A 14478-nucleotide genomic window follows, 5' to 3' on the forward strand; every position below is an offset into this window, starting at 1 on the left:
CGCGCCGCTCTCCACCCCCCGCCCTCGCCAACCCCGCGCAGCTGGACCATTGGTGCTGGTGGGCTGGGGGGGCGTGTGCGCGGCGGCGCCGGCCCTTGGAGGGAGGGGGCGTGGCTTGGAGTCCCGGGCCCTCTCCCGCACTCGGGCTTAGGCCCCAGCCCACTCCCCACCCCGGGTCGCCAGGCCAACTGGCCGGGCTGCGGCGCCGCGGCGGCGGAGGACGGCGGGGCGCGCGCAGTGGGCGTGGCCCGAGGGCGTGGCCCCGGCGGGAGGCGGGGCCTCGGGCGCTGCCTCCGTGAAAGCCCGAGCTGCGGCGGCCGCGGCGGCGGGGGCGTCCGGGCGGTGTGTGCGCGCGTGTTGGGGCGCAGGCTCGGCGGCGGCGGCGGCGGCTCAGCCTGCGGCGGCGGCGGCCCGTCTGGAGCGGCCGCGGCGAGGAAGCCAGCTGCAGCGGGGGAGGCGCAGCCGGGACTGCGCGCTCCGCGGAGCCGGCGGGCACCGGGAACAGGTGATCCCAGCGGGAACCCGGAGCCCTACCGAGAGTTGGCGGGGCGGGAGCCCGCACTCCCGCCCCTCCCACCCTGTCCCCAGCGCAGCTGCAGCCGCCCCCGCCGCGGCTGGTCGCGAACTGCGCTGCGCTCCGGACCTGGCTCAGGCATCCCTCCGCTCCCGAGGTCCCGTCTGAAGCCCCCCCACCCTGCCCCGCCTGGCTCAGAAGTGCCTGACCACCACCACCCCCAGCTCCCCGGCGCCCAACCGGCGAAGCAAAGTTGTGGACGTGTCCCGATAGCCAAAGCCCCGGCGCTGTCGCGACCCGGCCGCTCCAGCGCGCTCTCTGAGCGCCGCTGACAGCCCGGCCGCGTAGTCCCCCCGCCACCGGGAGTCGACCCCTTCTGGAAACTGCTCCTGAGGCTAAAACTTTGGACCGGGGTGGTTGGGGGTTGCTGAGGGCGGCTCGGCTCGGGGACGAGGCCTGCGGGGGCCCCTCCGCGCGGACAAGCCTGGGCGCCGCGGACGGCATGTGACGGGCTCCGGTGGCGGCCGCAGCGCGGGAAGGGGCGCGGGCCCCGCGGGCTCCGGCCGCGGCGAGGAGGGGCGGCGCGGCGGTCGGAGGGAAGGCTGCGGCCCGCGGTCGACCCTCGCGGGCCCGGGCCCCGAGCCTTCCTGCCTCGCTCGCCCGGGCCCCGCCGAGGCCGCCGCCGCCGCCGCTCCCCCTGTCCTGGCGCGGGAGGACTCTCTCTAAACTCTCTGAACTTCGGGAACAAGCCCCCCAAAGGGCGAAACTCTCAGGGACCCCCACCCCGGGCGGCGCGCCCTCGACGACCTCCCTTCGCCGAGCCCCGCTGCTGACAAGTGCCTGGACTCCAAGGACCTCAGGAGCTCGGCCGGAGCTGAGCGTGCCCCAGCCCCGTGCCCGGTCACGATGCTCGTGAGGAAAGTGCCCGGCTTCGTCCCGGCCTCCCCGTGGGGGCTGCGGCTGCCGCAGAAGTTCGTCTTCCTCCTCTTCCTCTCCGGCCTGGTCACCCTGTGCTTCGGGGCCCTGTTCCTGCTGCCCAATTCGTCTCGCCTCAAGCGCCTCTTCCTGGCCCCTCGGACCCAGCAGCCCAGCCTGGAGGCAGTGGCCCAAGTCGCCAGCCACCCGCGGGCCCGCGGACAGGAGTCACCTCCCAACCCGGCCCCCGCGGCTCCAGCCCCGGGCGAGGATGACCCCGGCAGCCAAGCCAGTTCCCGGCGTAGGAAAGGCTGGCTGCGCCGCACGCACCCCACCGGACCCCGGGAGGAGGCCACGGCGGCCCGGGGCGGCGGCGCCACGGCCCTCAGACCCCAGGAGGGGAGCGTCCCCTCTAGCTTTGACTTCAAGGCGTTCCGGAGCCGCCTCCGCCACCCGGTCCTGGGGACTAGGGCCGACAGGAGTAAGGAGCCCCAGAGCCTAGTTCAGACCCAGCGGGAGAAAATCAAGGAGGTAAGGACTCTCCTCCTTCCACAGAACATTTTAAAAGACGCTCCTGTGCCCCCATCCATCCTCACTCACCCCCAGTCACTTCCCGGCTCCCTGACCTGCTCGAGGCCCTCCTCCCAAACTTCCCACCTTCGCTCCTTCCTGCACACTTTTCCAGTGCTGGGTTCAGTTAACCATCCGCATTCCTGATGGATGGTAGCTAAAGCCCTAGACCAGCTTTCCCTCACCCCCAGATTTTGGCCCTTCCAGTCCAGTCCTGAGCCCAGCTGGGCCTTGCTCCCTCCCTTTTGGAGATGCTAATAAGATTTCTGTGGAGTTGTTGCATGCATACATGTGTGCTCAGTCGCTTCAGGCGTCAACTGTTTACGACCCCATGGACTGTAGCCCACCAGGCTCCTCTGTCCAGGGGAGCCTTGAGGCAAGAATACGGGAGTGGGGTTCATTAATGGGCACCCTTTCTGTTTGAAGGGGCCAAGGGCCATGTTCTTTCTCACTGTGAGTCCTTAAGTCATGACATCTCCTAAACCCCTTTAGGATCTGCTACCTGGAAATCCAGAATTTGGGGGATACTTCATGTCCTGCAAGTATTTTGTAATCTAGTCAGCAACCCACAAGCCAGAAGATGTCCTACATTCTTGCTAACTGTTTCTATCGAGCTTTGGAACAATTGTACATAATTGCATGTGATACAAGGAGCAGTGATCAATAAGGCAGTGGTAATGATACAGAAGCTCTGAGGTTATTGGCTTAATGAAGCAGGTCTTGGACTGGTTTCCTGTAGGGATTGTACCAAAGAGGGGTTAGATGGATCACTTTGAGTCTGAATCTGAGTCCTAGTTTAAGACACCAAAAGCAAATGCAGCCTCACCATGGCTTGGAGACAGTTGCCAAGCCACCACTGATAACTAAATGTTCTGCTCAACCGCTGTTAGAGCTGCCTGCTGTTGGAGTCGCCTGTGTGAGGATTTTGCCCAGCACTGCGGAGGGGGCTGCAGTGACACCCCCGGACCACGAGGGGGCTGTGGGCAAGCAGTGGGCCAGGGTCTCCTCCCTAGAATCGAGAAGATGCTCCGCTGTCTCTGTGGACCCAGAAGGAAAGGACTGCTTCTATCTGGACCTCTTGGTTTGCTGCAGAGCAGTCAGCAAGTCTGCTCCGATTTCCAGGGAGAGCAGGCAGCAAGGGTCAGGACCTGCCCTGCCAAGACCTGCTCAGAGCCAGCGGAGAGCTGAGTTGCCCCCCTCCCCTTGTCCAGTCTACCCTCGCTCCCAGAGCCCACCTCTCCTTTAGTTATCTCTGCTGTTGTTACTCAGCTTTCTATGCTAAGCCCTGTGGAGACTCTGTCTTACTGAATAACTAGCAGTCACTGGACATTTTGTGATGTCAGGATTGGAAATCACAAAGATGAGTCCTTGCTTCTTGTGTGCGAGTGTGCACTGTTTCCAAATTCTTACTGAAATCCCAAAGATTAATTGAAGCTTGGAACTTGCAGTAGCTAAGAAAGGGGCATCATTTCTCCCCCACTGGTTGAGGAGCTGTGTTGTTGAATACTCACCTGAACCACTCCAGCTCCCTTTCCCAAAACTGCCTCTGAGCACATTAACCCTTTCAGACCTCCTTGGAAGGCAGTGACTCCCAGTGAAATTACATATAAAGTGCATGCGTGCAGTTTTTCATGGGGTGTAGAGCTGCCATTAGATTTTCAAAAAGATCCGCCAAAGGATTAAGAATTAACTACTGTCCTCTCTGGAAGCAGTGCTTTCTGCATTTGCATCTAAGACTGTGACCCATTTCTGAAAGCCTCTGGTTGGGAGCCGTGGTAGGAAGAGTGGGCTGGCTAATGGGGAACCAAGTTCTGCCCCTCTATACCAAGAGAACCTCCCTCGAGGGCAAAAGCTGTGGGCAGTGACTTACTGCAGTGGCTGGGGATGGTGGGAGATGTGGGAATTCTGCTGTGCCGGTGAGTATAAAGTAACACAATGGGTGGAGGTCTGTGTTAGTTGCCAGGTGTCTGGATCTTTCTGTCTGGCGTCTCTGTACACCTCTGGTAGTAGATAGAAGCCTGCTTGTCTGTACCTTTGGTTGTTCAATGCTAAAGGTACAGATTCAAAGAGCCCTCAATTCAAAGAGCCCTCTTTTACTGTCTTGAAGACCTCAAGCTCTTCAGAACAAAGGGGACAGGACTATATATGCTATTATATTTTGAAGCCTATTGTCTCTTCAGGTGTCTTGAGTTTGAACCCCTCCCTTCCCCACCTCCCCAAATAACCCCCCCCCCAAAAAAATGTGGGCAGTGTCTGGTTTAGCTGTTAACACAGAGTTAACTTCCCTGGTGTCCCACCTGATGAGGAATGCGTTTGACTGTTGCTGGAGGATGTCTTTATTTCCTTCTCATTTAAATTTCTTATCTGTGCCAAGCCCAGAGGTAGATCATTTTAGAAAGGTGCCTGTTTTCAGAAAAGGGACTGCTGCTTTCCTCCCTGGCTTGTTTATTTCCAGACATGGATTGATTAGACCCCAGGAACAGAGGGGGAGCTAGCATCAGATAAAAAGGGCTCTGTTCTTATAAGATGAGGTTTTTAAAGCAAAAGTAAGCATCAGGAGTGATTCAGAGGGGGTGATAAATGAGAGTGAATGAAGACTGGACATTCAGGCTCTAGATCGATGAAGTATACTTATGAACATTCTGGTGTGAGAGATGGACATGGACACAAGGTCTCTGCTGATAAGATGGGTTGAGGCTGCCTGTTCTGGTTGTTCACACATCAGGAAACCATCTGTCACTGGAACCAACGATTTCTCCTCAGTTGTAATTTTGGAACCTTGGAGGAGGCGGTGTGGTGAAAAGGGGAACCCAGAGAACATGGATTCAAGTGTCAGCTCAATCATCAACTGTCTGACTTTGGACAAGCCACCTCCTCTCCTTCCTGGACCTTATTTTTCCTTCTGTAAAGTGCGATGAGAGAGAGGAAAAGAGACTGGTCACATAAACTCTTGCTTCCAGATTCGGCCCCTAAGTAGACTGCCAGTCTGGCCGGGGACTCCTTAGCAGTTGGGCTTTTCCCAGCCCTGTTTTCAGCATGTCTCAGTTCCTTGAAATTAGGGACAGTGTTGTGCTCTTGTTGATGATCGTGATGTGTTCACTGTTGTATCCCTAGCACCACATAGATAAGTATTCCTGTCACATGTATTGAACTTTAGAGATGGGACTGAACAGTGACAGATCCTCATCTTGGGTTCATTTTGGGGAGTAAAGGGGTCGGTAAGAATGAGAAACAGCTTGCAGACTGCCTTCCCTTACAGATCTGATGATAATATAGGAAATTATTGTTATAATTATGTTAGGGTCATAGGTAGGCTGCTATTCAAGTTCAATAGACCTTTCTCACATATGACAAGAATTGATGCTTTTGAACTGTGGTGTTGGAGAAGACTCTTGAGAGTCACTTGGACTGCAAGGAGATCCAAGCAGTCCCTCCTGAAGGAAATCTGTCCTGAATATTCATTGGAAGGACTGATGCTGAAGCTGAAGCTCCAATACTTTGACCTCCTGATGCAAAGAGCTGACTCTGATGCTGGGAAAGATTGAAGGCAGGAGGAGAAGGGGCCGACAGAGGATGAGATGGTTGGATGGCATCACCAACTCGGTGGACATGAGTTTGCATAAGCTCCAGGAGTTGGTGATGGACGGGGAAGCCTGGCGTGCTGCAGTCCATGGGGTCGCAGAGAGTCAGACACGACTGAGCGACTGAACTGAACTGAACACATGACAAGAGTTGGGGGTGAATAGCTTGCCAGGCTTACATCCCGATAAAAGGTTTCAGACAGTGTTGGGTCCTACTGATGATGGCTGGTTGCTGATCTAGAGAACCTCAGTTGTCCCTCCCAGTAAAGGGGGCTTTTGTTAAAGGGAATTGGGCAGTGAGAGCGGGGCTGCCCCTCACCTGTATGAAGAATGTGCTCTTATGCACCACTGTATGTCATAGTCATCTTGAGTGTGTAGCCTGGGTTCAGGCCCTAGCCAAGCCATCAACCCTGATCTCAGGTGAAAATTTCTATCTGTCACTGGGCCTCACTTTTCGTGGTAAAATGAAGGGATTGGCATTTAGGGAAGTTTTCTCTCCCATCCGTTCCCACCTGCTTTATTTATGGATCTGCCCAAGCACCTAGGATAGGATCTGACATTTCGTTGGAGCCCAGATACTTGAATGAATGGCTACAGTAAAGATCTTTTAACTAACAGTTAAGGTTCCTGGTGGCAGAGGCCAGGTCTTCTTCCTGAGGGTACCTGGAATTCCAAGAGTTGCAGAGCAGAGACCATAGCAAGGTTTGGGGGCTCAGCAGCTCTGTGACCCAAGAAGCCTTTTAGAAGTTGCAGTAATTTTCCAAGTGCAACTTGAAGGGACTGGGGAGGGGGCAGCCGTGAGTAAAATCTTTCATGCCTGGATAGCAGGCATCTGGAGGATGCCTGAGTTACCCTGGAGTCCTGAGACTTGGCAGGAGTGCCCCAGCTCTTGCCTTCCATGCCTGCTGTCTTAAGCCTCCAGGACATTGCTGGTTATGATGTGTGACTATGTCCAGATAAGTCATCTTGGCAGACGATCTTTGCTCCCCACTAATGGGCTGGTTTGTTAGTCACATGTGGTTTCTCTGTGTATCTGATTTATCACTGCTAGTCTCGGGGACAGGTAGGAAAATTAAAAGGCTTTGTGTTCTTTGTAGCATGTGAATCTGAGCCTGCGACATGTTCAGGATAATTAATATTAGGAACATCTCAGATTTAAATAGATTTCCTTCGAAGAGCTCTGTTTGAGTTGAAAATCCACTGAAGATTTTTACCCCCTTGTCCTTCAGTTTCTCTCCTGATGTGTTTTCTGCTCTATGATACATTTAATATAGACAAGAAGACTGGCCTATAATAACAGGACAGGTCCCTTGGGAGACCCTCACATTGTATGCCCAGTCATACACTTCATCTTTCTTTTTAAGTGCTTCTTAGAACTAAGAGGACTGCAAGTAGAGCAAAGCTTAGACCTTGTCCCCACTGGGTCTACAGCTTAACAACCACAGGTTGGGTGGGTCTCTACTTTCGTCCTGAGCTGCACCATTATTCTGGGGACTTGATGCAGGTGTTCCAGGAGAAGTCATTTCTCAGGCCTCACATCTTTAACTCTGTCCTTAGTGTTAGGTTTAGAAACACATAGTGCAATGACTTCTAAAAGTCAGCTGCTTATTTCACACTGTTGTTAGCAGGGGGGGCAAGAATATAGATTCCCTGCAGTTTTCAGAGTGACTGATTTATATCCGAGCTCAAGAAATGCCTTTTCTCTAGCTCTCCCCGAAGACTGATCCATTACTCTACCAAAAATAAATATTGTGATATATATCACACATAGTTTGCTCAAAGGGACTTACATCTTTTCTCTTATTGAAAAAAATAAATCAGGCTCGCAGATTGGAAAGCCCCATGCAGGGAAGCTATTTGGTAATCTAGGTGGGCAACCAGCCTATGGGTACTGCCTCTGGCATGGGGAAGGTGATTGCCTCTGCATCCTAAATCAAATCTGCACCAAGGGAGGTGGCGAGGGCTTCAGGAAATTCTCTCCCTGCCTTGGTTTCATTGGCCAAGTCAGGAAAGCTTTCACAAGGGCATGATGGACAGGATTCAAGAGAGAGTGGTGGGCACTTTTTACGTTAACTTTAAAAGATGTGCCATAAATGGAGCAGGCTTCCCTGATAGCTCAGCTGGTAAAGAATCCGCCTGCAATGCAGGAGACCCCGGTTTGATTTCTGGGTCGGGAAGGTCTCCTGGAGAAGGGATAGGCTACCCACTCCAGTTTTCTGGCCTGGAGAATTCCATGGACTGTATGGTCCATGGGGTCGCAAAGAGTCGGACACGACTGAGTGACTTTCACATACATGGAGCAGGAATGAGTGTCCTGAACCAAGAATGATTATTATTCCAGTTCTGTGCAACCGCAGCCCCCGAAAGACCGGGCTCATTGAAACAACAGGCTCTGGTTCTTCATTTTCCACTGTCTCAGCGCCAAGGCCTTATGAACCAGTATTTGCATACTTTGGGGAAAAAAACAGATTTTTTAAGCTCTGAATTCTCATGGCACATGATGGTAAGAAAAAGAAACTGGAGATTCCTTAAGGAGTTCTGAGGACCCAAGGATCCAAGTCCCCCTCTCCCTCCTTCACCCGCACTCAGCTCTGGTGGCTGGTTGATAGCCAAGCCAGTATGGTTTTGGTTCTCTTAAACGCAGGGTGTGTCTGGGATAGCTGGAAGTCAGACCTGCTTTTTGGTTTCTCCATCCCTGAAGAACACTGAAACCATGGAGACCACAGCTATAGGCCACGGCCCAGTGTGGTGGCCCAGTTGTGCGCATTTCTTCCCTTGAGAAGGCTGTTTTCTAAGATCGGGGTTGAGGTCTCCCCACACTTGACAGGCAGGTGGTCAGAAGAGCCCTTATTCGAAAGAGAGTCTGAGTATGTCTCTTAACTCTGAATTTTCATTAATTAAAAGCTAAGGCTAGGGCAGTTGTCCATCTGTTTTAATGCAATATTGCAGTGGTACAGAAGAAACTTGGGCATACTGATTAGTGTCCTTAACAGATAAGCAATAATTATGCTTTTCCCTGGCATGCTCTGGGAGTTAGCTGCTCTATAGATGAAACTTCTGGGTAAATAGCTTTCACTGAATAACAGCCATTTTCAGTGGCTGATAGGTTTTTCTCCCCTCATTTCACCTCTACTGTGACTTGGGGGTCACCATAAAATCCACTGTGCAATACAGCATGTCCCATTAGGGCCTGATGAATCATTTAGGTAAGACTGTTGGTCTCTCGCTGCCTTATTTTTTTTGCAACAACCCTGTGATGCAGGTGGTGCTGGTGGTTTAGTTGCTGAGTCATGTCTGACTCTTTTCCGTCTCAGGGTCTAAAGCACAACAGGCTCCTCCATCCTCCACTGTCACCTGGAGTTTGCTCAGATTCATGTCCATTCAGTCAGTGATGCTATATAACCGTCTTATCCTCTGCCGTCCCGTTTTTCTTTTGCCTTCAATCTTTCCCAGAATCAGGGTCTTTTCCAATGAGTCAGTTCTTCACATCAGGTGGCCAAAGCATTGTAGCTTCAGCAACAGTCCTTCCAAAGAATATTCAGGGTTGATTTCCTTTAGGATTGACTGCTTTGATCTCCTTGCAGTCCTAGGTACTCTGAAGAGTCTTCTCCAGCACCACAAAAGCATCAACTCTTCAGTGCTCAGCCTTCTTTATGGTCCACCTCTCACGTCCATACATGAGAAAACCATAGCTTTGCCTCTATAGACCTCTATAGACCTTTGTTGGCAAAGTGATGTCTCTGCTTTTTAATACGCTGTCTAGGTTTGTCACAGCTTTCCTTCCAAGGAGCAAGCGTCTTTTACTTTCGTGGCTGCAGTCACTGTCTGCAGTGATTTTGGAGCCCAAGGAAACTCCTTATTTATTTAAGTGTAACTTACATACGGAGAAGGCAATGGCACCCCACTCCAGTACTCTTGCTTGGAAAATCCCTTGGACGGAGGAGCCTGGTGGGCTGCAGTCCATGGGGTCGCGAAGAGTCGGACACGACTGAGCAACTTCACTTTCACTTTTCACTTTCATGCATTGGAGAAGGAAATGGCAGCCCACTCCAGTGTTTTTGCCTGGAGAATCCCAGGGACGGGGGAGCCTGGTGGGCTGCCGTCTAACGGGTCGCACAGAGTCGGACACGACTGAAGCGACTTAGCAGCAGCAGCAGCAACTTACATATATGCAAATGCACAGATCTTAAATATACAGTTTGCTAAATTTTAACAACTGCAGAAAACCATGTAAACTATACCCCTAGGAAGATATAGAACATTTCCATCACCCAGACAGTTCCATCTGCTCCTTCTCAATCAGTCCCCCATCATCTATACCCAAACACTGTTTTGATTTGTCGCCAGAGATTAGTCTCACCTGTTCTAGAACTTCAACTAAATGGAGTAGTACAATATATGCCATTCTGTGCAAAACTTTATTTCACTGAGGCTAATGTTTTTGAAACTCATTCACGCTGTGTGTAGCAGTATTTCGCTTCTTTTTGCTGAGATGTATTCCGTTGTGTGAATGTCCCACAATTTGTTTATTCATTCACCTGTGGTGGGCCCTTTTGGTTGTTTCCAGTGTTTGGCTATTATGAGTAAAGCTGTTATGAACATTTTATGCACAAGTCTTTATGTAGGTATGTTTTCATTTCTTTTGTGTCAACATCTAGGCATATAATTGCTGGCTCACAGAGTAAATGTGTGTTTAACTTTATAGGAAAGTGGAAACACTTTTCCCAAATAGTTAGACCATTATATACTCCCACCAGCAGTGTGTGAGAGTTTTGCATCGTCGCCTACACTTGCTATTGTCCACCTTTTTCGGTTTAGCCATTCTATTTGATGTATAGTAATATTTAGTTGGAGTTTTAGTTTTTGTTTTCCTGTTAGCTATTGTTATTGAACATCTTTTCATATGTTTATCTGCCATTTCTTTATCTTCCTTTTAAGTGTATGTTAGGATCTTTTGCCCCCACTGACTCCCGCCCCTGAAATTTTTTAAAAAATTTGTACTGTTTATCATCTTCTTACTGAATTCTAGAAATCCTTTGCATAATCTGGATATATGTCATTTGTCAGATGTATATATGCATAGGCTCCCCAGGCTCAGCAGTAAAGAATCTGCCTTCCAATGCAGGAGATGTAAGTTTGATACCTGGGTCAGGAAGATCCCCTGAAATAGGAAACAGCAACCCTCTCCAGTATTTTTGCCTGGAAAATCCCATGGACAGAGGAGCCTTGTGGGCTACAGTCTGTGAGTTTGCAAAAGAATCAGACGTGACCGAGTGACTAAGCAATAACATGTATTCCTATATTCATACTCTATGATTTATTTTTTCATTTTCTTAATGTGTCATTCAGAGAGCAGAAGTTTTAAATTTTGATGAAATCTGGTGTATCAATGTTTTTCTTTTATGGTGGTACTATTGTGTGGAGTAAAAATTTTATTTTGTTTACCCAAAGATCATGAAGGTAGTCTCCTTTTAATTCTAAGCAGCTTGATCATTTTAGTTTTTACATTTGGGTCTTTCATATACTTCAAATTAACTTTTGTATATGGTTGAGGTTCTTTATTTCCATTTAAATGTCTAGTTGTTTAGTGCCATTTGTTGAAAAAGCTTTCTTTTCCCCTTGGAATTGCTTTGATACCGTGTTAGATTAATTTATCATAAGTATGTGGTTCTGTTTCTGGACTCTTCTGTTCTATTGATTTGTCTTTATGCCAATTTATACTATGTTTTTTTGAGTATGATTGGCTTTAAGCAAACCATCTTGCTTTTGTTTCCTGGAATTTTTTTGGCTTGTTTTTTTTTTAAGTTTTTTTTTTTTTTTTAATTGAAGTATAGTTGTTTGCAGTGCTGCATTAGTTTCAGTTGTAAAGTGATTCAGTTTTTTGTATATCTTTGTTTTCAGTTTCTTTTCTATTACAGATTGTTATATCGAATATAATTTGCTGTGCTATACAGTAGGTCCTTGTTGTCATTTCATACTATACTGATGCTATGTGATTTCTCCATCTTTGAACTTTTTTTTTTTAATGGCTTGAGTTACTATAAGTCCTTTACATTTCTGAAGTGCATTTGAGAATAAGTACATCAGTTTCTATGAAAAATCGTGCTGGATTTTTATTGGATTTGCCTTGAACCTATAAATCAAATTCCTCTGAACATTTTTTTTAAGTGTAGGTTTACTGTTGACTGATTCTTGCAGCTTTTGTTTTCTGAAAATGCCTCTATTTGCCCTCCTCTTAAAATATTTTTGTTGGACATAAAATTTTATGTTGATCCCCTTCCCCCTGACCACCTTTTCTTTACATGAAAGAACCATTGTCTTGTAACTTGTATTGCTTCTGATGAAAGATCAGAGTATATTCCCCTGCATGTAATGTCTTTCCCTTCCCTTTGGATGCTATTAAGATTTTCTCTTTAAGTCATCTGAAGATGTACCTAAATTTGATGTAATTGTTTATCCTTCTTGGGATATGCTTTTGTGTCTATGCGTTGATACTTTTATCAAGTTAGAAAAAAATTTGGCCCTTAGGTCTTCTATGTTTTTCCTACTCCAATATACCCCCTTTTGTTTTAGAACTTAACTTACATATAAGTTAAATTGCTTGATATTTTCCTAGAAGTAACTGAATCTCTTTTCATTTTCTTTTCAATCTTTGCGCTTTGGTGTAGATACTTTATGTTAACCCATCTTCAATTTCATTGACGTTTTCTTCTATAGTGTCCAATCTGCTGTTAAGCCCACCCAGTGAATTTTTAATTTTCAGGTATTGTTTTTAACCTCTCAGTTCAGTTCAGTCGCTCAGTCGTGTCCGACTCTTTGCGACCCCATGAACCGCAGCATGCCAGGCCTCCCTGTCCATCACCAACTCCCGGAGTTTACTCAGACTCAACTCCATTGAGTCAGTGATACCATCCTACCATCTTATCCTCTGTCATCTCCTTCTCCTCCTGCCTTCAATCTTTCCCAGCATCAGGGTCTTTTCCAATGAGTCAACTCTTCACACGAGGTGGCCAAAGTATTGGAGTTTCAGCTTCAGCATCAGTCCTTCCAATGAACACCCAGGACTGATCTCCTTCAGGATGGACTGGTTGGATCTCCTTGCATTCCAAGGGACTCTCAAGAGTCTTCTCCAACACCATAGTTCAAAAGCATCAATTCTTCTGCACTCAGCTTTCTTCAGAGTCCAACTCTCAAATCCATACATGACTATTGGAAAAACCATAGCCTTGACTAGACGGACCTTTGTTGGCAAAGTAATGTCTCTGCTTTTTAATATGCTGTCTAGGTTGGTCATAGCTTTTCTTCCAAGAAGCAAGCAACTTTTAATTTCATGGCTGCAGTCACCATGTGCAGTGATTTTGGAGCCCCAAAATAAAGTCAGCCACTGTTTCCGCTATTTCTCCCTCTATTTGCCGTGAAGTGATGGGACCGGATGCCATGATCTTAGTTTCTGAATGTTGAGCTTTAAACCAACTTTTTCACTGTCCTCTTGCACTTTCATCAAGAGGCTCTTTAGTTCTTCTTCGTTTTCTGCCATAATTATGGTGTCATCTGCATATCTGAGGTTATTGATATTTCTCCCGGCAGTCTTGATTCCAGCTTGTGCTTTTTCCAACCCAGAGTTTCTCATGATGTACTCTGCATCTAAGTTAAATAAGCAGGGTGACAATATACAGCCTTGACGTACTCCTTTTCCTATTTGGAACCAGTCTGTTGTTCCATGTCCTGTTCTAACTGTTGCTTCCTGACCTGCATACACATTTCTCAGGAGGCAGGTCAGGTGGTCTGGTATTCCCATCTCTTGAAGAATTTCCAGTTTGTTGTGATTTTAACCCCTAGAATTTCCATTTGGACCTTTTTCATTGTTTTGAGCTCTCTGATGTTTCACATGTGTTCACTCATTGTTTTCAGCTTGTCCTTTAAATCCTAAGGCACATCTATAATAGCTTTTCAAAAAGTCATCTTTGTCATTATTAGGTCTATCCCTGTTGACTCTTTTATCTCTTGGTTATGGGTCACATTTTCCTACATCTTCATGTAACTACTCATTTTATGCCAAACACTGTAAATGTACTTTTTTGAGATTCTAGATTCATCTGCTTTTTTTTTTTTTTTAATCTGCTTTTAAGTAGTTTTTATCCTCCTTTTCTGTTAGGCTTACAGCTGTTACATCTCTGGGCTGTCAAGATGCCTGCTCCTGGCCAGTTTATTCTCTGCTCTTCCTATTTTGCTATTTTCTAATCTGCAGATGTCTAGGAAACATTCAATCTATCTTGTTAGCATTACATATAAAGTACAAATAAATAGACCTTGAGTAGGTCTCAGAAGACTCCTGAATTAAGTATATAAACTTGACATATTTTGTTATAGTTTAGATGTTTAAAGATTCTTATTTGCTTTTGGTAGTTGGTATGAGATGCATGAAATATAATTTTGTGTTGAAATTATATCCTGAATAAATAGAGTAGTTCTCAAAGGGGTGTCTCATTTCTGGTTGATGTCATCTGAAATAATTTGTGCATTTTTTGCTCATCTGCTTTAAGGTGTTAGAAGAAATACTTGTTGCCATCTGTGACGTTCTAGCAGTCTCTATTAGTGTGAATCTCCTCTCAGAATTTTTTAATCTGTCAAATATTTTCTCTAGCCTCTCTACCTTAACTCTAATGATGACTTTTTAGAAACTTGGTTTGTACATCCCCACATAAAAAAAGCTATTCCTATAAGCCAAATTGCTGATATTGGTCAGAAGGAAGCTAAGTATACATGGCTGAAGGATTTTTACATGGCTGTGGGTCTGATCTCTTATCTCCCCTCATTCAGCAAAGTTCAGTAGGAAATAAATGTTGTATCTTACTGCAAAGGCTATCTTTAATTTCATTCATCTCATTTGGGGTTGGG

The 14478-nt window shown here is 47.6% G+C and overlaps 1 protein-coding gene across 1 annotated transcript in view; it reads left to right on the top strand.

The window, feature by feature from the left end:
- Nucleotides 1-321: 321 nt before the first annotated feature.
- Nucleotides 322-14478, top strand: part of MAN1C1 (mannosidase alpha class 1C member 1) — a 147618-nt gene continuing 133461 nt past the window's right edge. The window contains exon 1 of the mRNA XM_043444889.1: nt 322-1960. Within this exon, the coding sequence (XP_043300824.1) occupies nt 1421-1960 (540 nt within the window). The 5' untranslated portion in view covers nt 322-1420. The remainder of the gene's footprint in view (nt 1961-14478) is intronic.

Source organism: Cervus canadensis, chromosome 24 (genome assembly GCF_019320065.1).
Source record: "Cervus canadensis isolate Bull #8, Minnesota chromosome 24, ASM1932006v1, whole genome shotgun sequence".
NCBI lineage: Eukaryota > Metazoa > Chordata > Mammalia > Artiodactyla > Cervidae > Cervus > Cervus canadensis.